We start from the raw sequence: 27901 nt of genomic DNA, 5'->3' as shown, positions 1-27901 counted from the left end.
TGAAAAGAAAGCTAAGGGGCCAGAGAGACTACATGATGGGACAGCATTTGGGACATCAACAAGATCAAGGTAGGTGGTACATGAACACCTGCAGATGTTGACAAAAGTAATGCTAAAGTAATAAACAGAGTTTACCAACAAAGACCTGAAACTCTACTTACACTGACCAACATCAGCTAGAAAGGCTTGGTGTCAGAAGCATTGTCTATGTGTTAAATTGGAGCAACATGTATGTGACAATAGCCAGATGAATCTTGATCAGGATAAACCTATGAGTACATATAAGTAAATCTACTTCTTCCAGATCACACAGTATTTAACAAGGTGAACATGGTTCAAAGCCAGGTTTCTACCTTGACATTTTGTGTTTATTATTTTGTTTGGAGACAGGAAGTACACCAATGAAATGGATCTTTTCTTTGATTATTTATTAATACTCTGAACTGATGACCACTAAGCTGAACAGGTCACTGACCCTTTCTTGCTCAGCTTATTAGTTTTTTTTTTCTCCCATATATTGCTGCAGTCTCCTTGTCTTATTTCTTGTTTACATTATTCTATTTTTCTTTTTAATCAACTCACTCCTTCTGAGCCAAAAGGTTCATTTATAGAAAGACTCAGGCCAAAGGGCCACAAAAAGTTCATACCTAAAAGCAGACATGGATAGTTAACTTAAGTAGTAAGTCTTAAGATATCAAGGCAAAACAGAGACAGAGTAACTAGGAAAAAATCATCATAAACATGGGAAGACTATTCAAGTCCCATCAAGGCATCAATATGAATCAAACAAAGGACCACAAAGCTGAGAAACAGCAGCAATAATTGTGCCAGATGTGTTCTTCATAGTGGCAGGGTAACAGCCAAGTGGCAAGGCAGCCATATAAGTTATTACATTAGAGAAAGAAAAGGAATTTTCTACGCTAAAATTAGTGTCCCCAAATCCAGCAAGCACTGTTGTGTAGTGCAGATTACCTGTGCAAAGTGCTATCCTATAGATACAGCTAAAGCTGTGCTGCTGCTATATGGAAACTGTATGCACTCACGCTTTGCTTCCTGCCTGGGGGAGCTCCCTACACACTCCTTCTGCCAACCATAATTCTACAAATTTAATACAGGTCACCAGTGCAACAGTCTGGCAACTTGCCATTGCACAAATGGACCTAATATCCAAATGATTATTTTCAGTCATGACCCAGGGTGGCATTTATAGCAAATAAATAAGAGTAAAGGAAATTTCATGTGTGACTTAGATATAGTTCATTTAAGTGCCATGGAGCCTTTAACACCTACATGAACTGCCCATCTCATGGAATATTCAACAGCGACACTATATAAGCCATTGATAAAGGGTACTATCTCCCCAAAACAGGACAAACTAGAATTCAGTCACAGTGTCTAAACTTTACAGGGGCTTCAAACTGGTTTATGTCCTTTGCACATGTAATAAGCACAGTGGAAATCTGAAATGGGGATGAAAATTAGTACGAGAGAACTACTATAATTGAGATACTCATGGCAAGCAGAACTTCTGTAGCTAATCTTTTGGCCCAATTTTTGCAGTCACATGTTCACATACTTATTCAACTAGATATTCAGCAATACACTTTTTATGTAAAACGTAAGTGTATGATGCCACAGTTGCTCTAAATTTGTGGCCACTGCATTTGTGATTTTATTACTACAACATACAGTGACCGCAGACTTGGTTATAATAAGGAAGGCGGTATAGAGTGAACAGGCCCTTAAATTAGGGTGAGTGGGACTTGACATCTACCATACAAAAATGGTTAGAATACATGTCTGATCCATTTTCATTATTCAGTATAAATGCTGTTTTGTTAAAGCTGTTGTGGACAAACTGAATTTGCTGAAGCAGTCTTCAATATAACAGGTTTCTGTTGCAATCAGTTTTGAATAAACAAACAGCTATTCATAATGATAGCACATGGATATCCACTAAGATACATTACGGATTTCATCACTGGTTAATCCAGAACAGTATACAAACAGCCTAAAAAACAATTGCTAATATTCCAACCACCTCCTCGGAATCTGCTCCACTTTCTGCAGGAGATGGTGTAAAAGTTTCTACAGAGTGAATCCTGTCATTTGGTAAAAGTATGACAAATAATACATTTCTCATGTACCAAACATAAATTCAAGTACTCAAGAAAAAATCAGTTTCTCCCTGACAAATGCAAAAAAAAAAAGGGGGTGATTATAGAAAAAGAATAAGACAGCATACCACTACATTGTGGTACACTTTTAACAATGGCCAAACTTAATACTGTAAAGGCTTTTCCATGTGTAACAGCTGTAGGGCTAATAAGCCAGAAATCTACACAGTTTAGAAAGGTTAAGCCGATGTACGTCAGTGATAGCAATTAGTCAACAGTGTGTGAATGTCTCTTTCCACAGTTGTGGCGCTCTGTAAGGTGAAACCCTTGAAGATCTGAACAGTGCTGCCTTCTTGAAGAGCTTTGTAGGCTCAAAGTGTTGTGGATTATTGGAGCTTAAGCTGCCTATTCTTCTGTTTCTCCTGGCTGATAATATTAGTAGCTTGCTGAGATGCCTTCAGCTGCAGTGAGTAAACTTTGATTTTGTTCGCCCTCTTAATGTACCTAGAACAGATTGTGCTAGTCTTCGTTTTGCCTTGTTTCGGTAATTTGTCAGAGTCCTATTAATAGTCTGGCGCAGTTTAGATCGAGATGTAGTATCATCGGTCTTCTTCTCCATTACCCAACCTGAAAGGAACAAAGGAAAATTACATACTGGAACCATTAAACAGAGGCTATACAAGTAGGAGAGGGGTTGCCGAGCAAGAATTAATGCATTCACTTAGCCTCACTTCCATTCTTTGAATTAGTACGCACTAATCAGATGATTTATTAGCTGTTTGACAAATCCACTAATACACACCTTCAACATATACTAATGCACAAGTATCTTTTATTCTGTAATAGTTGCCTTTATTTCATATTAATGTAATGTAATTGGCAAATGAACGTGTAATTGTTAATTTATATCATTTAATGTCTGTCTGTTCATGTATATTACTGAATGTCTGTTTAGAAATGCTTGCAATATGTTGGTGCTTTTCTTCCTGTGCCTTCACCGAAAGTTTTTTTTTTTTTTTGGCTAAACCCAGTTAGATAAACCTGGTAAACAAAAGCAAAATAAAATAAATAAAAATAGTGTTACTCTCAGCTGAGGCCTTTACTTCTGTTTCAATACTTTGTGATGTGACCCGATACTGTGAGTCACTTCAGACTGCCAGGGGTTAGACAGCAAAAGCATTAAAACAGATATTCTGGTCACCAGGTTCTGCTCTTCTTTTGCACTGAATACAGACTTAAAAACGTAACTTTCGGCAGCAGACAATGGTAACAACAAACACCAGGCGGTAGCTATATCTAGATAACTTAATGGGAATTACCACTGGTACTGAAACTATCAGAGTCCTCATGAACAGTGAAAAGGGGTTCAGAGACATACCTGATATCCTATATTTTACCTTACATCCATGTCAGCGGTATTTGGAATATTCTGGATGTGTTTCCCGAGTGAAACATGTGATCAATGACAAAGGTAGTCAGGTTAAGTCAGAACACAAACAATTTGTAATCAGAATAATAGACTGTACAGTAAGATGTGCTTACTGGTGAATTGTACTACATTTGCTGACTATATGCACATTCTAACATTTCCTGAAAATGTTATTTTTGGATGATCAGTAGAAAAATTCAGTAACATGTAACTCAAGGACTCAAAAATGAATTTCTTATCAGGTTACTACATACCTATTATTGCTTGAATGATATCAGGGTCTAAGGTTTGTCCCTTCCCATCAGGTACCAGCGTGGCATTCTGAAGCTGATCTTTAGAGAAGAGGCATCTTAGCATCACACGCACCATACTGTCACCATTTGCCCGTTTCTGCAGAGCTTCGATGGCATGGTCTGTGTGAATGTATATATTTGGTGCAATGGGAATCATCTGGAGAACAAAATTAAGGATAAAAAAGACCTTTCATTTCAAGTTACAGTTTCCAAGATTTTGTTGGCTTTCATTACTTTTGCAATGTTTTTCTACACTACCTGTAATGACAAAAGTATTACTTTTGTTATTTACAGTGCTACAGAGTTATATTTCCTGTTTTGCTCATTTTTCACAACCTTTTTCAAAACTAGCACAATGCCCAAAAATGTCTTTAATCATATTTCGAATCAGCAAAACAGAACACAGATGTATAGATCTAACATGGCAAGCTGACAAATTCTACACAACACACACATAACATTTTAATTTCAACAAATTTCTGTTCCAGTTTATGTAGCTTCTGGGACTGGCTAAACAGAATACCTATCAAACGGCGTTCATAGGTTTTGCTTTTATATTTACTGTTACACAATGGTAAGTACACAGGGAAGGCATAAAATACTGGAAACATGAGCCACAAAGCATCATAGAAAATGATGAAGCTTGCATCACATGGGATCACCCATTACCAACAGTTCAAAAGATAGATGCTGTCTCCCTGACAAGAAGACAGACGTAGCAGTGATCATTGAAATCACCACACACAGTGACTACAGTGTCTTCTGCACAAAGAGACACAAAATCACAAAATATCAGGATTTCCAAGCAGAAATGAGAGCAATGTGGAAGAAAGATACCCAGACAATTCCAATAGTAATAGGAGCAATGGGTCTTACAAAAAAGAAACTACAATCGTATTTAGATATGTTATCAATATATATAACCCCATGTGAATTGCAGGAGGAGTCATTTCTGGGCACATTGCAGGTGCTGCGAAAAGTTCTTCTGGCTGACATCAGAGATTGAAACAATACTAATTTCATGAACTTTAATCGTACTTTGACTTAGGAATGGGGTCCATTTCCATCATGGTATTAGAAACCTAAAAAGACTTGGAGAAATTAAGAAAGACATGGCCATAATAACAAATACATCTTGTACCATCTTACTAGAGAAGAAACTCTGATAAGTATGGTGCTCAGTAATGTTCTTACATATATCACTAGTGTCTGATATAGCAGAGGCTACCCAACAGCACAACATTTAAGAAATCATAGGATACTAGCAAGCTTCATTAGGGACTGGGGCTCAACTGATAATGGCCAACAGTGGCAAAAAAGTGAGCAACTTAGAGGAAGAGGCCTTCTAGATCAGTCTCCTCAGAGGTATATTTGCCTGCTTTCTTCACGTGCTCTTTAATGAGTGAGGTGAAGGATCAGTGTACTTCATATTAAGACAACCAAACTGCTTCTCCATAACTAACAAAGGACTAGGGCAAATAACAAATCAACATGAGAGCTGTCTTACAGAATGGCACTGGATCCCCCATCTGGCAGCTAGCACAGAGATTTAAGGGTTGTCATTTCTATAGCACAAGGTTTCGTTCCTCAGCTCTCATTTGCCTGCTGTCTGACCTGGAGCAATTCACTTAACCAGATGCTGCTCCTGAGTCACCCCTGAAAAGGAACTGTGTGTCCAGTGGGCCTACCTGGTTAACAAAAGGGTGTTATTATTATTATTATTACAGAAGTGGAAGGTAAACTCCTTTAGTATGAGGCCTTCTAGATCAGTCCCCTTGGTGGTACATTTGCCTGCATTCTTCACATGCTCTTTAATGAGTGAGGTGAAGGGTATTATTATTATTATTATTATTATTATTATTATTATTATTATTATTATTATTATTATTATTACAGACGTGGAAGGTAAATGCCTCTAGTATGTGGCATACGTTTCTAAAATGCATTGAAAAAGAGAAGACAGTCAACAACAATGTTTTCTAGGAGACACACTTCTAATATTCAAAACAGACCTGCTCAAAGGCTGGATACAAAAACATGACATTTTTAAATATTCAGGTCACATGATGACAAGAAATTTTTCATAGACGGTCCAAGATGCAAAACTCCATTTAACAACGCTTAATCAAAAACAGATCACGCAACAGTCTTGCTTTCTTTTAAATGTATAACTGGCCAAGACATGTATCTCAACTGTGGAGCAATTAAGTCCCTGTTCATATATGTGTGTATAATTTAGACGCTTGCAAGCAAATTGACTGGGGAGGTTCAGGGAACGTAACAATCTAGATGGAAAATCTATTCCATTTAACCTTACACATGATAATAGTGCAAGGCTTCTACAGGAATACGTGATGGACAGCCACCAATGGAGAGACATACTCTTCACATGACGGCATTCAGTTCTCTTGGGTGCCAGTATCATCAATGCCCATACTGCAGGGGTCACTAAGGAGATCAAGGCAAGAAGGAATGGCCATAAGTTGCAATGTAGTTAAAAAGCTATGAAAAGGATGAGTCTTTTGAGATCTGAATTTCTCTAGAATCAGATGGATTAGTGGGAAATGGTGAATAATAAATGAATATCTAAACAATTATCCACATTATATATAAACAAAACAGCTGCATGATGGACAGTGGACCCCTCCCCAGGATGTCATTAGGTTTCTCAATGATGCTGGCATAAATATGGGTGTTGGACCTGGGGGATTTGGAATGCTGGGAGATCAGGATAGGATGCAGAGCACTGGTACAGTTTCAAAATAACAGTAAGAGGAGAAATTCCAAAACAGAAGGAAAAGCATAATTATACACATCGGAATTGCTACCTGTTAGTATGCTCACAGATTCATAGGTTTACAGGCAAGTACTAAGCTATCTGCCCTTGCAGGCCATTTTAAGCCTAGCCAATTTCCCTTCAAAGGTCAGAATCAAACCTTGTACTTTCTGTCTGTGAGGTAAACACCTTAACCATTATGCCAACCCCAACCAATTGTTGACAGCAATTATCCTGTATCATGAAAACAATAACACTTTACCTCTTGCGGAAGATGTTACTTTAGCATTGTCTTAAATTATTCAAGTTTCTGTTGAGATTTTATATCAGATGGGAGGCAGTTTCATGTGACCAAGGTTAATTTAGCCAAAGTTCTTTCACCCATAACAGTTTTAAAACATGGGCTAACAATGTGCCATCTTTGTTAAAAACTCTAAATACAATGGGTCTTTCATGGCTAAAGGTAACTTGCGTGAAGAGCAGAATCAAAGGTGAATTACTTTGCAAATCACTGTGCCAAGAATAAACTTAGACTTGGTGTGTACTGGAAGTGATTTAAAACACTGATGGGTATTGTTACCGTTAAGTGAAAAAGGGAAGATTCTGTTCTCTGCTATTTGCAGTTTGTATTATCTGATGGAATGATAGTAGAGGTAATCTGTACTCCATTTGGGGTATGAGGACATTTCTGGCTACTGCATGGTGACCTTCTGGGGACAAAAGATGGAGAATTCTGTAACAATGTTTAAAATGGTTTAGAATTTTGGTAGTATTTAGTATAATAGTGTTTCTTTGTTTTTTATTTATTTTTTTGCTTGTTTGTTTTGGTGGTGGTAGCATTGCAAGGATTTATAGCTATCAAATTGCATTAGGCCAGATTTATTTGTATTGGTGGTGGTGACTAGGTTGTTGTTTGTCCAGCTACAGAAGTGTAACATGACTTTGTAGGTCATCTTATAGGTTTTGCCCATTTTTTACTGGAGTCAAGTAGTAAGATGTCATCTGCATGCATAATCAGGCTAAGTTGAGGGAGATCCAGGTTAATTTTTTTTTTCTAAACAGAGAGAATAGTAAACAACCAAGCATTGAGCCTTATGGTATTACTGTGTTGAGTAAAACAGTGTTTGAATATGAGTTATGTGGTGAAGGCTGGAGTCATTGATAACAGAACATATATTCACTGCAGTAATAACACGTACAGGTGAGTATAGAGAATGGTGATTTTAGTCACCACCATGAACCCTAATAAATGCAACAGGGTCGGTGTGTGGAATCTCAGATTACTGACTTCCTCTGCCCCGTACAAGGAAAGAAAGAAGCAGAAGAGAATGCTATTCAATACTGCTCAATAAAGGCAATGTACTATACTGAGAATAAACCTCTCCCAAGTACTGATACTTAGAAGTGCAATGAAAGAAAGAAAGAAAGCTACTAGTCAACAGAAGTAATTCTTGGAAAGGAATCAAAATGACCAGTCACCATAACATAGAAATACCAGAAGACTAAAGCATTATCTGAAGATAGGTCACTGTTACCTCAGCCAAATATCCTGGTGAACCTACACAGGATGGAAAACAGACAAAAGTGCAGAATCCTGCAGGGGAATTTTTTTATCCTTTGTTGACTGTGTTGGTACCCCTAAGGCTAGTAGCCTCTTTTCAGGGAGACCCAAGGTGGCATTGATACTACTGCAGGAAATTTGGCCAGGGCATCAGGAAAATTTATCTACTCTTTATGATGGGTGCCATGGAATCTTTTACATCCACCTGCACTACCACCAACTCAAGCAGATAGGGTCTCAGTTTAACATCTCATCCAAAGGACAACACACTCAGGAGTGCAGCATCCCCTTATGCCGCACTGTAGTGTCTGTAATCGATCTACCTGGAGTGGAAATAAAACCTACAGCCTTTTGGACCAAAGGAAAGTGCACTGCCTATTGCACCACTAACACTGCTTATAACCACCTACAGTAGGGTTTTCAAATCATCAACAAGTGTCCTTCATTCAGCACATATTAACATCATCCAAACGTCTACCAGAAACAGTGGTTTTATGGCTTGACATGAAACTACCTAGATGATGCAAAGACTGAAATCCATAAGCTTCAAAACAGGCTAGAGACCTTCTACTCTCGGTTCTCATGAAAAGGCAATGGCAGAATCTTTTCCAATTTTACTACTAAAGCTGTGTCAATAGCCCCCTTGTTCAAAAGGGATCTTAACAGCACTAGTGACTGCATGGAGACAAAGGAGTCCTGCAAAGGAAGGGTCATGGGATAATGACCAACTCCAGCATGTGGCAGCTACTAATGTCCAAAACCCACCTGCCTTGGGCAATAATTCTTCAAACTAACATCAATTCAAAGAAACTGATTCTACTTTGAAGGCCTGCAGTAAGAATTCAGGATTACTGGTGAGGGTCTATATGATGGTTCTTTTGTTGTACTTAAAAGGAAGATCTGCTGGATGGAAAAAATTTGTTATTTATTAGGTCTACACTGATGCTTTGGAGCATTTTCCTTGTGATTAGTTGAATTAGACTTGTTGGGAGAAAGAATTATACACACTTTTCAACGGTTGCTTGGAGAACTACATGCACAGTGTTGAAATTCTGAGTCAGGTGGTGGAGTTCAAAGCTGAACTGGAAGCTGTGAGCGAAAGTGATGAGAGATGTGTAAAGTAAGATGGTATGTACTTTGTAGCACCATTACAGTAACTCTTTACCAGACTTCCTGTCTCCCTTTCTCTCGGTTATGGGTCAAAGGAAGCTTGTGGTTGTTTGATGAGCATGACCTCTTAGCTAAAAAAAACACACAAAAAGTTTAAAAAGTTATGGAATAAGGATGAAGAATTCTTAATTCTGGTTCATGGTACAGCAGTATAAAAATCCTGACTATGACTTTGATGGCATTTCAAGTAGCAGATGGGGCACTGTAGAATCCAGCTTGAGGAGTGTGTCAATAAGCAGGCAACAAATGCTTGGCTGACTGTAATAACAGCATCTGCCGGGAGCTGGATTATAGCACATAGGACTGTGGATGTTTGCTTAGCTCTCCCAAGCAGCATTCACTTAGCTGCCTCAAGTGTGTGACTCATGTATGGGAAAAGTATGGTGAAGGCAGCCTCACATTTATGCAGGTGTGTCTATCAGTAAACAAGAGGAGTCCGATACTATACAGAAAACCATAACCATCCATGGATAATAGCTCACAAGGGGTCGACTCTTGCTTCCAACTTGAACAAGTTGCAGTCAGTGAAACAGTATTCCCCTTGTAGAAGGAGAAGAACCCTCTCACACTGTTACGAGTCCACTGGTCAAGATATCAGCAAATGCGTAAAGGCCAAGGAATCCTTAGTCTACGGCCAAACCAAAGCAGATCAGGTGCTAAAAAATGAAACAAAAGAAAAAGAGCAGAGGATTGTAACTGAAAGAAGCTGTGGGAAACTGACAGAAAGGCAATAACAGCACAACAACGTCAATGGCACCCCCTGAAAGATATGAACCTCCCCAAAGAAATTCAGGAGGAGGAGACCTGTTCATGAATTAAGAAATTTATCATAAGGGGTATACCCTGTGGGTAGCTCTGGTATGAATAAAGGTGATGTCCTGGTACATGTCATAGAGGAAATGGCAGACCAGGTGGAGAAAGGGTTATACTGAAAGCAAATCTAGAAAAGGAAGGCACTGACATTTCAGAACACATCATGGAAATAAATGCAAAGTGTATAACACCAGACAGTATGACTGGAGACAATGTACTGGCAACCACTGCAAATGTGGACACTGTAGGATCCACAGAATAAGCTGACCAATTATTGCAAAGAACTACTCACTCAGACTGGGGAAGGATGCCAAGGATTCGTTTGGGCAATGTTTGGTATGTACACCACATGAATCCAGCATCAGCCAGGAGAAAGTGTGCTTGTGTTAGAAACTTATCAAAACTGACTTTACTCAAGTGGGTTCACTGTTGCATTACTAACTCTTGGGATTCCTGCCTGTAGTAGCCCAAAGACTGGCCTGAATACCAGCGCTTTCATTTTCTCCCTTCTAGCCTAGCAGACTCCCCCTCTTCTGATGTGAGGCCATTTGTGGTATAAACGCTAGTCAGCCTGCACCAACATCAGGTGTTTTTTGTCCCAGACTCCAAGCCACAGTTATTTATTTATTTTATTCCAATATTTGTTAACCAGGTAGTTGGGCTTGTCATTTGACCCTTCTTAGTCATGACCTGAGCTTATGTGAACAGTAGTGTAAACACCTAGGACAAACAGCATGACCTGTCCAAAGATGGCTCAACCCATTGACAATGGCTATATGAGGTGAATCAAAAGAATGGAACAGAGTTGGTTGTTGTGAACTTGGTAACCACCCCAATCCCAAGACAATGGTAAGGAGAGAGGTGACAGAGGGAGGGAACTGGTACTGCAATAGTGAATCTATGTGAACATCTACAGTTATGGTAATCTCCTAACACAACTGTACTATGTTCTTCATAGATTACTGACGGGTGATTTCCAGAGCTAAGCAAGAGTGTCTGGCTAGACAGCAAAAGAAGCAGGGGACACCAGACCCTGCAGAAGGGCCCTAACAAAACCTTCCCTAGGCATAGGTTGGTACTAGGCTATCGGCCCTAGGGCCTATACAAGCCTAGCCATAACAATTCCCTGGCTATTTCTTCCCACAGTATTTACTTCCCTGGTTCCTAAGATGCAGTGTTTGACAAAGGTGTGGAGAGAAGACAAGGTGAACACTTCCAGAATAGCCTGGGTGGATACCTGTAAGAAAAACTGTGGTGGCAGCCATGGCCCAAGAACAGTGAGCTCTTCTTACGTATTTGTTTCCCATGGTAGAGGTAATAAAAAGTAATACAGTTGGTAATCCACTTAAATATAGTGTGTTTGTTGGACTTACATTATTTTCCCTTTGCAAAGGCAACAAAAAGATGGTCTGACTTTTTTCTTTTAATACAACCACCCATTTGTTTCCCAGGTATGCATATGGACACAAAGTCCCTTTTCAGGAGCAACGTTTGATTAAGCGACATGATCAAGATCACACAGGTGGCAAATTAGGGTTGAGGGAATCAAACCTTATACTACAAAAACTACAGATCATAGCCTTAACCTGCTGCCTCAACTTTTATACAGCAAAAATGATTATTATTTGATAAGCAGGTAGGGGGGCTGGAACAAAGATCTTTTTCAGCCATGACCGGGGCAAACAAATGAAAGCAGTTTATAAAAACAGTAAATTAGAAGTAATGCAAATGTAATGCAATACAATAAGGGAAATACAGTTTACAGTCAGTTTTCAAAGTAGCTAAGCTTACAATTTGACAGAAAAAAAGAAAGAATATAATTTCAAAAACTAAAAGCAGAGAAACAGTTTGAATAAACAATGAGAAATAAAAATCATTTAACTAACAATCCTATATTGAAGATGAATTGTGTGGCAGGTTAAAAGCAAAAGTGTATAGGTGTTACAGAATTAAATATTTTAACTATTGTCTCTAAAATATTTGCATAGTCTCATTAAGGAGATGTTTTGACAGAGCTATTTTGAAGTCCACCATGGACTCCTTATGCCTTATTTCTAAAGGAAGTTTGTTTGCCTTTCGGCTTTTTCCCGGTAAGGGGTCACCACAGCGGAACTCTGGTCTGCTAATGATTAGCAGTAGACTTTTTTTATGAAACGCCGAGGTGCCAGCTCGATGCCCAACCTTCAACGAAGGCACGCCCATTTACGCATGCATGTCTTTCGAACGCTACCCAACCACGGGGAGGACATGCAGACTTCACACAGAAGGCATTCCCAAGGCAAGCCAAGAATCGAATGAGAGAACCTCTTGCTGCGAGGTAACAATGCTACCACTGTACCACCGCAGAAATACCTCCTTATTTCTAAAGGAAGCATGTTCCATAATTCAGAACCCAGTCGGGAGAAAGCATGTTCAACCACAGCAGTTTTAAAAGGGGCATTTTGCTGGGAGTTTCAACATCAGTATGGCTGTTCTGTAATGGGGAGTAATCTTCATAAAAGGGGGGGGTGATAGTCTTCTTTTAGAATTTCATGTATCGGGGTGCCTCTTTAGTAAATTAACCTCTTAGTGACTGGGAACCACTTACATTTCTGCAGTAGGTAAACGTGGTGAGAATTTGAGTTAGAAAGTAATGCAGATCTGAAAATTTCATGCTCTGTGTCTGTAATCTCTGTGTATTACAGGCAGAATGAAATGTTAGCATGGGTATAGGCATGTTTTTGGATATGGTCATTCTAGCCACTGAGAACAAAAGGTGGGAGATTCTGTTGCAGAGTTACAACTGATAGAAATTTTGTTTACGATGCAGTCTGTGTAGGAACAGAAGGTAAATCCAGGATCAAGTGCAAGTTCTAAACACTTGTATTTAAAGACAAAAGGGACAATGTTATTTTTATTGTCACAGATAGTGATGGTTGGCATCTGGTTGGATTTTTATAGGGAGGTAAATAGCATAACATTAGTTTTACTGTAGTTGATTAGAAGTTTGCTAGAGGAAGTCCACTGGCAAAGGTGCTAGAAAATGTCTGTTGAAGAAAAGATTGTAGGGTAGATGGGCATCGATTTGCTTGAAGCAGGAGAATATCACCACAGTGCAGTAATGACATTTAATGAGGGCAGCCTTTGTGACAGGTCAATGACAGCCTTTTATCTATACAGATAAAATCTATGTTGCCTGTGCACATCAAATGAGAATACAATTCTCTTCCACTTGCGCTGTGGGAAGGGAGAACACTGTTCATAGGTTCATAGGTGTTTACTAGGCTAATGACCACAATGGCCTTTTTAAGCCATGCATTCCAAATATCTGACAAGTTCTGATACCCTTGATAAGTGTAAGCATGGACCTGGGATATGAACCACTTACAGGTTATCTGTGTCCATTAGAGACATAGGTGCCAAACCAGGGATGAATTTCCGGTTTCCCATCTAATTGTCCAAGTTGCGTTAGGGAGGAACTCTGCTTCACATGGATGGGGAGCCTGTTCCATAGATGGGATAGTCTCTGGGATACATACCTATCTCTCCAGCAGGTCCTATTTATATCACAGGCAATGTTTACGTCTTTAGAATGGGTAATTCTGGTGCTGTTTGTTTTGTGGGTATGCAGTAGGTCCATCAGAGTGGGGTCTGACAATGTCCTGTATTGCCAGGCATAGTTCTCCCCTGAAAAGTCTGTAGGAAGCAGAATACAGGGTTAGGGCCTTGAGGCGGTCTGCATAGGACATTTTACTCCCTATATTCTTTTAGTGAGGAACTCTGTGGATGTTCCAGTTGTTGGTTGTGCCTGGTTAGGTACATATCAAAGGGGGCATTGTACTCAATGATAGGTCTGATGAATGCCGAATAAAGTTTAACAATGATGTCCTTGGACTTAGGTGACATACCTTTGTTTATAAGTTGCACAACAGAATGATTTCCTCACCACTGTATATACGTGATGCTCAAAGTCTAAATTACTATCTGTGTATGTTCCTAAGTCCCTGACTACTGCATCAACTCTAAGAGGTGTGTTGTCAATATGATAGTTACCAGGGATGGATGACTTCCCAAAAGATTATATTATGCATTTCTTGGCATTTAGTTTTTGTCCATGCCTCTGACACCAGTTGTTTGTGTCAGACCCTCCTGGAGAACATTTGTGTCAGTGTGTGAGATTCAATGACAGCTCCTAATCTGCAATCATCTGCAAACTTAGTCAGCCAGAGACCACTGGCATTAGCTTTGACTTCTGAGATGTAAATGCCAAAAAGGACTGGTCCAAGAACTGATATCTGAGGGACTCCACTTGTGACCGGCCTCTTTGTAGAGGTGGACTTCCCAATTCTAACTTCCTGGGTTCTGTCTGTGAGACAGCTGGGTATCCACTGGGTGCCATATGGGCTTGTAGCCAAGCTCCTGAGTTTGTCAATAATGTCCGAGTGAGGTATTGTGTCAAATGCTTTGGCCAGGTCATAGTAGGCAGTGTGAACGATTTTGCCCTCATCCATTGTTTTGATGACCTACTCAAAGAAGTCCACCAGGTTGAGTAGGCATGATCAAAGACATTCTGCAGTTATCTTTTGTTGAGTAGGCATAATCTAGGCCATTCTGCAATTATCTTTTGTCTCATTCCATTTATTTGGAGAACCAGTGGTTGAAGCTTTTGGCTCAGGGTACCAAGCAAAACCACCCACCCCACCGTTCAACTGCCACTTAAGGGAAAAGCTAAAAAGGCATGTCCTGACCCTGTTGTTGTCCAGCCTACACAGGATGTCTCCATCTGGTTGGATGAAGAATATGAGGACCGAACAATGCCAACATCAGTTCCCTCTGCCGCCACCCAGTTGGACGTCAACACAGAGCTGTCTACCTACACATCAGCTGAGGCTGTACCTATGTGTGGTGCAGCTGTGGGAGGGAGAATCACTGCTGATTATATTAGAGGGACCTTGAGAGATTCACCAAACACTTGTTATGGAAGAGGTGCCTTGTACCCTCATTGGATCTAGGCAGGGGTGAGTCATTAAAGCTGACGTTCCTTTAAAAACGAAGCAGAAGACCAGGCATATGATGCCTGTGGCTTAGGATCCCCACAAAGAGTGGCAGGATTTTACTCAGGGTCTTTTCAATGCACTCAGAAATGATTTGCCGTCAGTCCAAATGCCATTACCAAATGTCATTCTGAATGCCTTTCTACTGTGCTAGCCATTTATCAAATAAGTGTCTCATTGAAGTTTCTTCTTTTCCTTTTCTTACTGTTTTTCTATTGCATTCATGTCATCCAGAAAGGGAAAATGTCAGTGTGGGAGGCAGATTCCCTATAAAGACCATCATGACCAGTGTCTTTATTGTTTGGTTTCTTCGCATAATCCTACTCCGTGTTCTATCTGCCAGACATTTGTGCCTAAGACTGTTTGTAGCTGCCTCTTCTCTTTGTCCATACACCTACAGAACCGTCTTAAGTTGTTTGCTCAGGGTGCTATGGCAGAATCCTCTCTTCCCAAGGGCCAGCCCTCTGCCAGGAAAAAGGCCAAAAAAGCCAGGCTCAATCCAGCTACTGTCCAGACACTCCTAGACACCTCTGTAGAGGCTGGTGGAAGCCTTGAAGACTATCTGGTTCTTACATCAGATTCATATGCCATAACCCTGTTGGAGGCTGGCATGGATCTGGTTTCCCAAACTTCTTTGGAGGCTTTTCGAAGACATTGAGGGGAAACCACAGCTGATAATATCCAAGAGACCAAGGAGGATTCCTCAGATTTTAGTGAGGAAGAAGATTTCTACAGAGTTGTGTCAGAAGTCTGACCCTCTGAGGGTCTTTTGAGTGGACGTCCCATAGAAGAAGAAACAAAAGACAAAGCATATTTCCCCTGTTAAGTATCCCCAACATGACTGGCAAGATTTCACTCAGGGTTTATTTAATGGTTTTATGGCCTTGAAGCCACCTCAAGGAGATGTCTGTTACGGCACCCGCTACCCAAGTCTTTCACTACAGTCAAGAGGCCTAGGGAATTGGATTTCTCAGATGAGGATTTCTAGTCATGGGAAGGATCCTTTGCTTATTCTTCCCAAATCCCGTCCTCTTGGACTACATTTCAGGGAAAGAGGATTCCTTAAGTCCTGACTCCCCTTTGGAAGAGCTTTCCTTTGGGGATACCATTTCCCACAAGATGGACTATTTTAATTGGTATTGTTCCTGGGTCTCTAATATTCAAAAAAGGTAGGTATTACGAGCTCCTACAGATGGAGTCTCCCAAACCATCTGCTGTTCCTCCTGTTCTGGCTGCCCTATTCAGTACCCTTTCTGCAGCTTCTGTAGCCCCCAATTCTCAGCCTCCTGCACCAGAAAAGCCAGACAGGTTCTACAATGTGACTGAAGAGTGCAAATTTCTTTATAAAAACCCTTCTGCTGACCCTTCTCTAGTGTCAATCTCTTTCGACAAGCCATCCAGTTGTTGACCTCCACCAAGATGCTGCCTTCTGATAAAGACAGTAAGGCCATGGAAAGGTTGGGTAAGAAAGTTTACACTGCTATCATACTCATATAACTAGGTATAGTTTGGGACTTTTTTTACAGGTTTCTAAGGTGGTTTCTGACCTTTGTGGCTCTGAGGGCAAGGCTTTGGTCCTTTCCCTGATGAGCTCCACTTCAAAAGTTGCTTACCATTCAGTCAGCTGCAGCTATGATGCAGTTGATGGCTCTTCCAGGGCTGCTGTCTTTGATTTGGTTATGAGGCATCATTCTTGGCTTCATCTTCAGGCTTTGCATTATGACATCGAGGCCAAACCTTTGGATGCTGCTTTGGCTAACAAAAGTCTTTTTGGTTCTGCTGCTGATGCTGACCTTTTTAAGTCCCTTCTTGACAAGTGCAAAACCTTGCAGAAGCATATTTTTGTTTCTCATATTCATATTCAGGGAACTAGTCTTTAAAATCTGCCTTTGTTCATAGGCAATCTCAACCTCCTCCTAAGGGTAAGAAGGGTTCTAGGGGTGTTCCTCCTGCTAAGTCTACTTAGACTCCTGCCTCACAGAAACCTTCTTTTCAGGCAAGCCTGGTTCTATTTTATGGTTTGCTGGCCAGGTTCCTTTGTCTTTCCTCCTTTCCCTGTCTCTTCCAAACTGGCTATAAATCACCTCGGACTATAGGGTTATGTCCATTATCCATCATATTTTACAGATTTATAGATTATTACTAGCTAATGACCCAAGGGACCTTTCTAAGCCTAAGTTTTCATGAAAGAATAATTATGTCCTGTATCCAAGTAGGACATTAAGGGCCAGGCATTTATAAGCTACCTCTGTCCATAAAGGACATGGGTGCAAGCCCGGTGTAAATTTCCTGTTCCCCATCCACTGGTCTAGCTTGCGCTTAAACTGGATAATAGACAAACTCAGCTCCACATGGATGGGAAGCCTGTTCCATAGGAGAAGCAGTCTCTGCGACACATCTGTCTCTCCAGCATGTTCTGTTTACGTCACAGACTAAATTCGGGTCCTTAGATTTTGTATTTCTGGTACTGTTTTTCCTTATGAACAGACAGGAGAGTCATATGTGTGGAGATTGCAGATGCCTTGTAAGCCAGGCACAGCTTAATCCTCAGCAATCTAGAGGAGATTGAGTAAAGAGAAAGGGCTTTAAGGTGCTCTGCATTAGCCAGGTTTGTTATGCCTTGTATCCTTTTTTGTAAATAATGTCTGAAGTTGTTCTAGTTGCTGCTCCCATGGCCTTACATATGAGGCTGGCCAGACCTATGGGCATGTAATTACCCAGATCAGTGGTTGGACCTCCTTTGTGCAGAGAAGTGACTGTTGCCAGCTTCCATTCCTTGGCACAAAACCTGAATATAGGCTTCAGTTGAAAAAGGATTCAAGTGGACCAGAGGATATGTTTTATGTTATTTATTAAACATCCCAAGATGTTATCAGAGCTCACTGATGCAGTGTTTGTTGGCCCTGGAAAGTGAATCGATGACTTGTTCCCAAGTAATGGTTGGGGGGGATTGTGGTATGCAGTATTTCCTTTGGACTATGTGGGGGAGGGGGGGATTTGAGCTGATCCTGTCAGCCAAAAGGTTGGCAATGGCCTCCGGTTCAGTGTAGGTGATGCCATTTCCAATAGGCTTTGCGCATTGTTGCATATTTTCCTAGATCTTAGCTGCGTGTTTAGACTGGTCAGGGGGCTTTTAGTATGTATGGCTTTGTTCCTCCTATGCTTGACCAAGATTTTTTTCTTTTGTTGTATAACTGACTGATATTGTGATTCCAGTAGGGTGGCTTGTCTTTTAAGCTTATCTTATCTTAATATGAGTAGGCACAGCTCACTATATACAGCTATCAATATGGCTGTACAGAGATTTTGTAAATAGCTCAGCATATGCTATGGTGTTTACTGGGTTTGGTGGTGCCTGGAATTTATACAAGGTGTCGCTTAATAGAGAGAGGTTAGCCTTGGAATAGTTCCTAAAGGTTTTTGGTTTCACTGGATTCCCAGATCTAATTTTTATTTCAAGCAATACTGCCTTATGGTCAGATCTGACAAGTGAAGGCATTGCATTGGGTGAGGAACATATTCTTCCCATGTTTGTGAGTACAAGGTCAAGGATGTTTGTACCCCTGGTAGGAGAATGGACCAGCTGTTCAAAGATGTTGGTATTTAAAAATCGCTGGGCTTGTGCATTAGAAGTGATGTCAGATTCCCAATCTATAGAGGGTTAGTTGAGATCCACCATGAATATCAAATTGGGTTGAATGGTGAGGGACTCTAGTACAGCAAGATAAATAAAATGGGTTTCCTAGGACATGGAGGAGACCTATATGTTGCAAAATTATGGTCCAAGACCCTCTTTATGTTGAGTTGCACATGTCCTGTGCAGTAGCTTGTCTAAAGGTGTGAAAGGTATTATAACCTTACATTACTGGGTTACTCTCCACAACTTTAAACCACATCTCTGTTACTACACAGATGTCTCACTATCCAGGGAGAGGAAGGCTTGCAGGGAGTGGAGTTTCTTGTTAAAACTTCTAGCATTAAGAAGTACCTCCTTCAGATATTCCTTCATAGGCTCAATTAAGTCTGGAAGTTTATCAGTTTGGCATTGTCTAAAAAGACATTATGGGGGTGTAAAAGGTCTTTGCCAATATCCAAAAGCCTAGAGGGATACGTGCTGACTATCTCTGGCAAAGCAGAGTAGTCTGTCAACCATGTCCTCCTAGACCGTTAAATATTGTACCTCCTTGGACTGACATCAGAAGCTAAGCCAATTGTTAAAATCTATTATTTTCTGTATGTAACGTGCGCTGCTCAGTACTAGCTTCATACCCGTCTGAGACACATAATCATCAAGCTCAATCCTGTTTCACTTCATATAGTCTAGGGAGGTACATTTCAGTTGTATCCTAGCCCTGGAAAGGCAGCTAACCATGACTCTGTCCTTACTCAGTCTGTTGAGGGGGGCATCGATGTGCCTCACTATAGAATCACCAATGACCAGGAAGTTTGGATGTGCATTGATATGCCTTAAAGGCTTAGCAGAAGAGGCATTGGATACACTTTTACTATGTGTAGCTGTGGGTGGTGTTTTAATGGAGTGTTTACGTGAAGGTATACATCCTTGCGATCATGGTTTGGAAGTCCCTTCCACCCTTTCCAGGCATTCTTCGGGAGGAAGCTTTCTCATTTCCCAGAGGCTCTTCACTCTGTTTTGGATTGGGACATCATTCAAGTCATGCCCCCCACCAACATGGAGAAGGAACTGAATTTTATTCCAGAATGTTTTTGGTCCCAGAAAAGGAGGGTACATGGAGACTGATTCTGCATCCTCCCTGCTGAATACATTTCTCAAGATTCCTTCTATTTCCATGGTATCCTTTCAAACACTGATTCCTCTTTTATTTCCTCAGGCCTTAGTGGTGTCTGTGGATATCAAGCATACCTTTACATACCCATCCATCCACTTTTCAAGAAATGTTTACATTTATCTGATCTCTTCCTTATGTTTTCAGTTCTCTGCTTTGCCTTTTGGCCTCTCTACTGCCCCAAGGGTATTCACCAAATGCTTCGTTCCTGTCATTGTTTTTGTAGAATTCGAGATGTTCACATTTTTCCCTATTTTCCCTATCTAGATAATCTGTACATTCAAGATCCTTCTCCCAGAAGTCTGCTTCAGGATCTCCAGTTTACTACTTGCCTATTACACAGTCGGGGGTTCACCATAAACCTTCAGAAATCAGTTCTGATGCTTTCCCAGGATCACATTTTCCTTAGATGCAGGCTTCAGATGGTTCCTATGTTGGCATCTCTGCCTGCCCCTACACTGTCTCTGAAAACCTTTTTCCATTCCTGTCTTACTCTGGTGTTTGTCACTGCCAGGGAATTTCTCAGTGTCCTAGGTTCCTTGGCTTCCACCATTCCCATGTTCCCTCTCACTAGGCTCCATATAAGAAAACATCAGTGATACCTCAGATCGCTGTGGTTTCAACATTGCCACCCTCTGGAATTCCCAGTGCCTTTTCTTCTCTGTCTCAAACTCAAGCTTCAGTGGTAAATTCACCAACTTTCTCTCAATCCAGGGCTTCCTTTTCAAGCTGCACTTCCCACTTAGTAGCTTTTCACAGATACCACAGGCAGAAGGTGAGATGCCTCCTGTGGCTTCCTGAAGGTTCAGGGTTTCTGGCCTCCTCATCAGAGGTCAGACCATATCAGCTTTTTACAGACACCACAAGCAGTAGGTGAGATGCCTACTGTGGTTTCCTGAAGGTTCAGGGTTTCTGGCCTCCTCATCAAAGGTCAGACCATATCAACATGAAAGAGATGAGGGCTCTGTTTCTGCCTCTGCAAGTTTTTCATGCCCTCTTTCATCCCGGGCGCCTCAAAGTTTTCACAGACAATACCACAGTGATGTGGTATGTCAACAAGCAATGAGGCACTAGGTCCTATCTTCTTTGCAGACCAGCTCTTAAGGTCTGGGATTTAGCTATCCAGTATCAAGTGATTCTTCAGGCAGATTACATCCCCTCAGAGCACAATCTAGTGTCAGACTCTTTGAGGAAGTCCAGAACATAATCTGATGAATGGATGTGTTCTTGGACATTGTCCATTGGTGGGGTATTCCTCAGGTAGATTTATTCTCCTCCCCAATGAACAGACATCTTCCTGTATTCTGTTCCAGAACCCCGTCTGCTGGAAAGTGGATGTTCTGTCTTTTCCTTGGAAGGGTATGTTTCTGTGTGCCCCCCCCCTTCCTCTGTTACCACAAGTTGTGCACAAGATCAGGCAGGACTCTCGAAATCTTGCTTGATTCCCTTTTGGTCGAGACAGCATTGGTTCCCCCTTCTGTCTCACTTGGCCAGGGACAATCACCACAATTTACCTCACCGACTGAATCTTCTCACAAAAGACAAAGGGTCTCTTATCCATCCTCACCTGTCCACTCTTCAAATGACACTGTGGGTGATAGAATTTTGATCCCTTTTAGGCATCTCTTTTCTGAGGACGTGCTTCGGGTTCTGCAGGATGCCAGGAAATTCAATACCAGAAAAGTCATATATCTCCAAATGGAAAGGATTTTCGGTCTGGTGCCTCTGTTGCCATTAGGATCTCCTATCTGTGGAGGTTCCTCTGGCTCTCCCTTATTTGTATGATTTACTCCATGATGGGTTAGCATATTCTTCATTTAAAGCTCACGTGTCATCAATTTCTGCTTGTCTGCCTTTGGCTTCTAGATTTGTGGTCAAGCAAGTTCCTTAAAGGAATCCTTGATATCAGGACTCCTAGAAAGCCGAATCTGCCTTCTTGGGTCCTCAATGTACTTGAAAAATTGGCCCAGGCTCTTTTTCAGCCTGCTTCTTCAGCTTCCTTACAACATTGCACTTGGAAGACTGTTCTTCTTTTGGCTCTTCAGCAATGAGAGTGTCTGAATTCCAGGCTCTCATGGCTATTCCTATTTTGTTTTTTCATAGGGACAGGATGTCTCTTCATACTAATCCTTCTTTCATGCCCAAGGTTCACAGTGAGGTGTCTCTTAATCAATCTGTTCACCTTCCTTCCTTTTTTCCTTCTATGCAGTCCCAGTGAGAAGATTCGTCACATATTGGACTTGAATAGATAGCGCAGGTATTACTCGGACAAATGTAAAGTTATTCACAAATCTGAGCAGCTTTTTGTTTCCTTTCATCCCAGGACTTTGGGTTTGGCTGTTTCTAAGCAAACCACCTCCTCCTGGATTTCTAAGACCATTTCCTACTGTTATTCCTTTCATAGCAAAAGTCTCCCCGTGTTTGTAAAGACATATTTTTCTAAGGAAGTTGGCTCCTCTGGTGCCTTTTTCAAGAGTCTGGGTACAAATTCTATCCTTGAGGCTGCTCTTTGGTCCTCTATTTATACTTTCACTAAACATGAAAGTTGGATGTTTTTTCCAGGATCAGAGCAGGTTTTGCCAGGGCTATTCTGCATGGGTTTGTCAAGGGTTCCTCTGGGCCTTCCTCCTCCCAGGCTTCCTCTTGAGCTCTTGTACTCTCCCTAACATGAAGAATACTGCAACAGTGATATGAAAGGACATAGTACAGCTGTGTAAAATCTTACCATGACAGTTGATGCCCTTCTCTTCATTGTTGCAGTATTTGCTCCCTCCCTCCTTCACCCTGTGTTCTGCCTCTTGCCTTGTCTTCCATTTCTTTCCTGGCCAAGGGACCCTTTTTCCTTGTTTATTTTTCCCTCTGGATGCATATGTTCCTCCTTGTCCCTGAGGGCATTCTATTCCTCCAGAGTCTTTTTTGGTTTTTAGTGCTTGCATCTGCTCATTACCTCTATGCCTTACATCATGCGTGGGGAGTATATGTGTAATGTACTGCGCCTGTAAGAGGTAATGGCTTTAGTATACTGGCTGGAATCCGGGCTATTCTTGGCAGGAGATGACTAAGGTGAAGAATACTGTAACAGTAAAGAGAAGGACATGTACAGTTATGGTAAGATTTTACACAACTGTACTTTCCTGCTTCTGTTCTCTGGTCTTCCACTCCTTACAAATGTCCTAGGAACTCTGACTCATCTTTTGAAGAATTAAACTGTGGTGTGGAGTCATTGGTTTACTCCTCTCATATCCACTCTTACATTGCCCTGGGGTCTCAAGAAGAGGATTCACTTTCTCCTGTCTCAACTATAGAAGAACTGTCCATTGGGGATATGGGGTTTGCATGATGGCACATCTTATGTGGGAATGTTCCCAGCTTTCTGACATTCCAAAAATGTATTATGAACTCTTGCAAATAGGTTCTCCTCAGTCTTCTGCAGTCCCTCCAGTGATGACTGTCCTTTTGGATACTTTCACTGCAGCTTCTCAGGCCCCTGGTTCTTAGCCTCCTTCTCCTAAAAAGCTAAACAGGTTCTATAAAGTTCTGAAGCTCATTTTTTTTGTATAAAAGGCCCTTCTTCTGACACTGCTGTTATTTCTGTGGCCATTGATAAACCATTGAAGTTCCTATTCTCTTCTAAGCTTTTACCTTCTGATAACGACAGCCATGTCTTGAACAGGTATAGTACAAAAGTATATATATATATATATATATATATATATATATATATATATATATATATGCTACTTTGGCTTTCAGGGCTATTAATTACCCTACCCATATGACAGGCTATGTCCTGGCTCTTCTCTCCAGACTTGGAGAAATTCTGGCTGATATGCCTGATTCAGAGGGTAAGTCTTCTACCATTTCCAAATTCTGGCTGATATGCCTGATTCAGAGGGTAAGTCTTCTACCATTTCCCTTTTGAGTTCTGCTTGTCAGGTGGTTCATCACTCCATTAACTCATTCACTCCAATGGAGCTCAGGAGGTTTGCACTACAACTTCCAATGAGCAGAGCCTCAACATTTTGACAGACTCAAACTATGTTGTCACATTTCAAACAAATATTCATACTTCTGGAACCATAGGGATTATGAAAGAAGCATAAATGGCAAACTCTCCAGCACAAACTATTTTTATAGTAGTAGTATTTTTTAGGGTCTAGGTCTTAAACTGAATTTTATAATACACAGTTAACACAGTAACTATTATGTTTGTAATATTTTGTAAACAACTTAATATCTCAGCAACCACTCAAGTTACATACATACTGTTAGCAGTGTTTTATTAATCTAGATGAGAGCTTTCATATGAGGCTAAGGAGTTCAGTTTGTGTTACCTGGTTGTTGAGATATTTAAAAAATGAGAAAATTATATATATATAAACGAATATCATAAAAACAACAGTTAATAATTATTTAGATGTACTTGACAGAGGTCAAATATTAATGCAGTTCAGTTTGGTATTGTGTAAGCTTTAACATGAAATCTTTTAAAACCTTGTGCATAGCATGGTTTGGAATTATTGATGGAAATATGAACAAGCAATATTTAACACCTAGAGGCATCAGTAGGAGTTAACTGCAGATGCACCTGGAGGTATCACTTGGATGTAATGAGTTAAATGCAGTTTGGATGCTGTTGATGCCTCCTCTAGGACAGATGCACCTAAATCAGTAATGAGGAGGCATTCTTGGTTGTCCCACCAGGCTGTGGCTGAAGATATCAAGGCTAAATTATTAGACTCCTCCTTAGACACCAGAATCTGTTTGGCACTGCTGCCACTGCTGAATTCTTTAAGACATTTCAAGACTTTTAGATGTGTAGGATCTAAAACAAATCTGTGTCTTTTCTGTTTCCAAGTTTCAGAGAAATTATCCATCTAAGCCTTCTTTTATTTGTAGGCGGCCTAGACAGCCTTCTAGGGGAAAGGTGGCTTCTCCTTACCCTGACATATTTGATATTCAGCCACTCCCACCCTTTGGCCAGATCCCTCTGTCCCTCAGGTTGGCTCTTTCTTTTCCTGTTTGGCAGCAGATAACCACAGATGCTTGGATGCTTTCCATCATGGGATGGAAGTACCTTCCTCCATTCTCATGCCTTCCTCAGCCGTATCCTTGCTAGCTTCCATACTTCTCTTTAGTTCTTCAGCATCTGGTGGTACAGGGAACCATCCAGCCTGTTCCCTCTTTTTATCAGGTAAAAGTTTTTTATTCGAGGATGTTTCTGGTCCTCTGGAAGAAGGGGTAGTGGAGGCCCATTCTAGACCTCTCCATTCTCAAGGATACATCTGTGATGTCTCCACTCTGGGCTAGTAATCAAGGAGCCTAAATCCTCAGCACTGACACTGAAGAGGGATGTTCACTTGGAATACAAATGGATACACTCAGTATTTCCAGATGCAGACTTGTCTGCATCAAGCAGAATTTCCCCTAAGAGCACACAGGGAACACCGTCAGCCCGGGGTCTGGATTACTTTATATCTGTCTCACTCCAGAGCCCCAATAAGGCTCCACACTAGTACAGCTATAAGGTTAAGTTCTCAGCTGAGTGTCCAAGCCAAGTCCTCCATCATCCTCTCTGTGAAACTGGTTATTCATGTCCCTGAAGCAAGTAGCTGGCACATACACTGTGAGATTTGATTTTCACACACACACACACACACACACACACACACACACACACACACACCTGGGAAATGCTGGCACAGATTTACCTACTGTGCCCCCTTCTGCCCAGACTATAAGTAGTTATCACTGCCAACAAACACTACAAAGCTATCTACCTAAGGTTCTTGCAAGGGTACTCAATTATACTGAGTGAAATTAATATTAATACAAATGGTAATGTTGACCAAACAGCCAGGCTTCAGGAATGGCCACAGTGTCACCAATAGATATAAGTACTTTCACAAGTTAAAATATTCTGTAGAGGACCGGCCACAATGAAAAAGTTTAAATATATTTAATAATAAATAATAAAAGAACATGAAAATAAGAAATATCTATTTACAGTAAACACCAGAGTTTCAGCACAGGAAATATTAAAAATAGCACAGTTGGAAAGATTCACACAGTTACAGAAAAACAATACTTAACTATTCTCACTAAATTTTCCTAACTGATCTAGAGAATTACTGTTCCTAATTACTTAACAGAGCAAGGCAAAATGAAGTAGGGGAGGGGTCCTTCTATGTCAGGTTCCAAGAAACAGACTGCCCTGAGACTTCTGTCTCACCTAATATTAAAACATTTTTTCTGTACAGAATGACATCATATACAACTGGACATCTGACTTCTAGCTCCCATGTAACCCCCCCATTACTAGAAACTGCCAGGATTTAGCATCTACATGTCAATAATGCACATACAAGAGTATTGTTCAGATCTGGTGCAGCTTTTGGAAGTCATAAAACAATTACAAACTTCTACTCCTCCTACAGAGACTAACAAACCATGCTTATTACAGACATCATGTCTCTGACTTAATTCAAAACTGTGAGATAACATCTTTATGGACTAGGTCCAGTAATTTAATTTTACTATTTCTCAAAGTTAGCTGGATCTGAGTTTAACCTCTTCTCTTCCAGCATCCTCTGTTAACATATATATGTTTAATTCCGTTACAATACAGTCAGGACCCACTGTTGGTACATATTTAACAGAAGCAACATTACAAATCCATTTATAACACAAACATCTGTACAAATCAGTTTGATATTCAAATAACATTTAACTCTTTACTAAATTCCAGCTAGCTTGCTGGCATATGTTAAGTAGGCCCTTCCTTCTCTTGGCATAGCTGGCAATACCTCACATCAGCACACCATCTTTCAAGATGATGCCTCTTCAGACACTCTTTGCTGTGTTGCTCCCCCAAGCTTTTCTGGTATCTCTGGATTTCAAGGATGCTTACCTCTACATTCCTATTCACCCTCTCTTCAGGAAATGTTATGTTTCTCTGTTTCTTCCTCTCATTGTCAGTTCTCTGCTTTGCCTTTTGGTCTTTCTCCAGCTCCAGGGGTCTTTACCAAATTATGTGGCCCCTGCAGTACCCATCTGCAGGCTTCAGGGAATTAAAATATTCCCTTTCTTGGATAGCCTTTTGATTCAATCCCCATCTCAGCAGCTCCTGCTTCAGGATTTTCACTTCACTATGTTTTTATGCAGTGTGGGGTTCACCCTCAAATTCATAAAAAGTGTGTTAACTCCCTCTCAGGACCACATGTTCTGGGGCTGCAGTATTCAGACTATTCTAGTGATGGCTTGCCTCCAACCTCCCAAGGTCCTCTCTTTGACTGCTTATTTCCATCTCTTCTCCCTCTTCCATTCCCTCCTACAATGGAATTTCTCAGAGTTCTGGGTTACATGGCTTTCACCATTCAAATGGTTTCCTTTGCCAAATTTCATCAAGTGGCAGATCATATCAACATCCAAGAGGTGACAGCTCTAATTCTAGCTCTCCAGGCATTTCACTCCCTTTGAGTTCTGGGTCCTTTAATGGTTTTTACAGACAATGTCAGTCATTTGGTGCATCAACAAACAAAGGGGCACAAAATCTTACCTTCTTTGCAGCCTGGGTCTTCAGGCTTGAGACTTTGCAGTCTGCCATCACTTGATTCTTTAGGCTATTTACATTGCTTCAGAGCACAATCTTGTGGCAGCTTTGAGCAGGTCCACGACAAATCTGATGAATGAATGAATGCTTCACAGGGAGGTGTTTCTAATTATACATTGGTGGGGTAATTCTCAGATAGATCTTTTTGTCTCCCCTATAAACAGACTACTTTCTAACTTCTGTTTAAGAGCACAAAGTCCTCTGTCCTTGAAAGTGAATGCCAAGTCTTTTTCTTGGAAGGAGATGTTTGTGTATGTTTATCCCCCTCTTCCTGTACTACCAATGGTTCTGC

General features: G+C 40.8%; 1 protein-coding gene across 1 annotated transcript in view; it reads right to left on the bottom strand.

Moving 5' to 3' along the window:
• Positions 1 to 411: 411 nt before the first annotated feature.
• LOC122809518 overlaps positions 412 to 27901 on the bottom strand; it is a 440105-nt gene continuing 412615 nt past the window's right edge. The window contains exons 8-9 of the mRNA XM_044081085.1: positions 3801 to 3996; positions 412 to 2744 (exon numbers count right to left, since the gene is read on the bottom strand). Coding sequence (XP_043937020.1) covers positions 2575 to 2744; positions 3801 to 3996 — 366 coding nt within the window. The 3' untranslated portion in view covers positions 412 to 2574. The remainder of the gene's footprint in view (positions 2745 to 3800; positions 3997 to 27901) is intronic.

The sequence above is a fragment of the Protopterus annectens genome, chromosome 1.part1, assembly GCF_019279795.1.
Source record: "Protopterus annectens isolate FY-2018-M chromosome 1.part1, PAN1.0, whole genome shotgun sequence".
NCBI classification, from domain to species: domain Eukaryota; kingdom Metazoa; phylum Chordata; order Ceratodontiformes; family Protopteridae; genus Protopterus; species Protopterus annectens.
The sequence above is the reverse complement of the archived record's forward strand: the minus strand, read 5'-3'. Positions and strand labels throughout refer to the sequence as shown.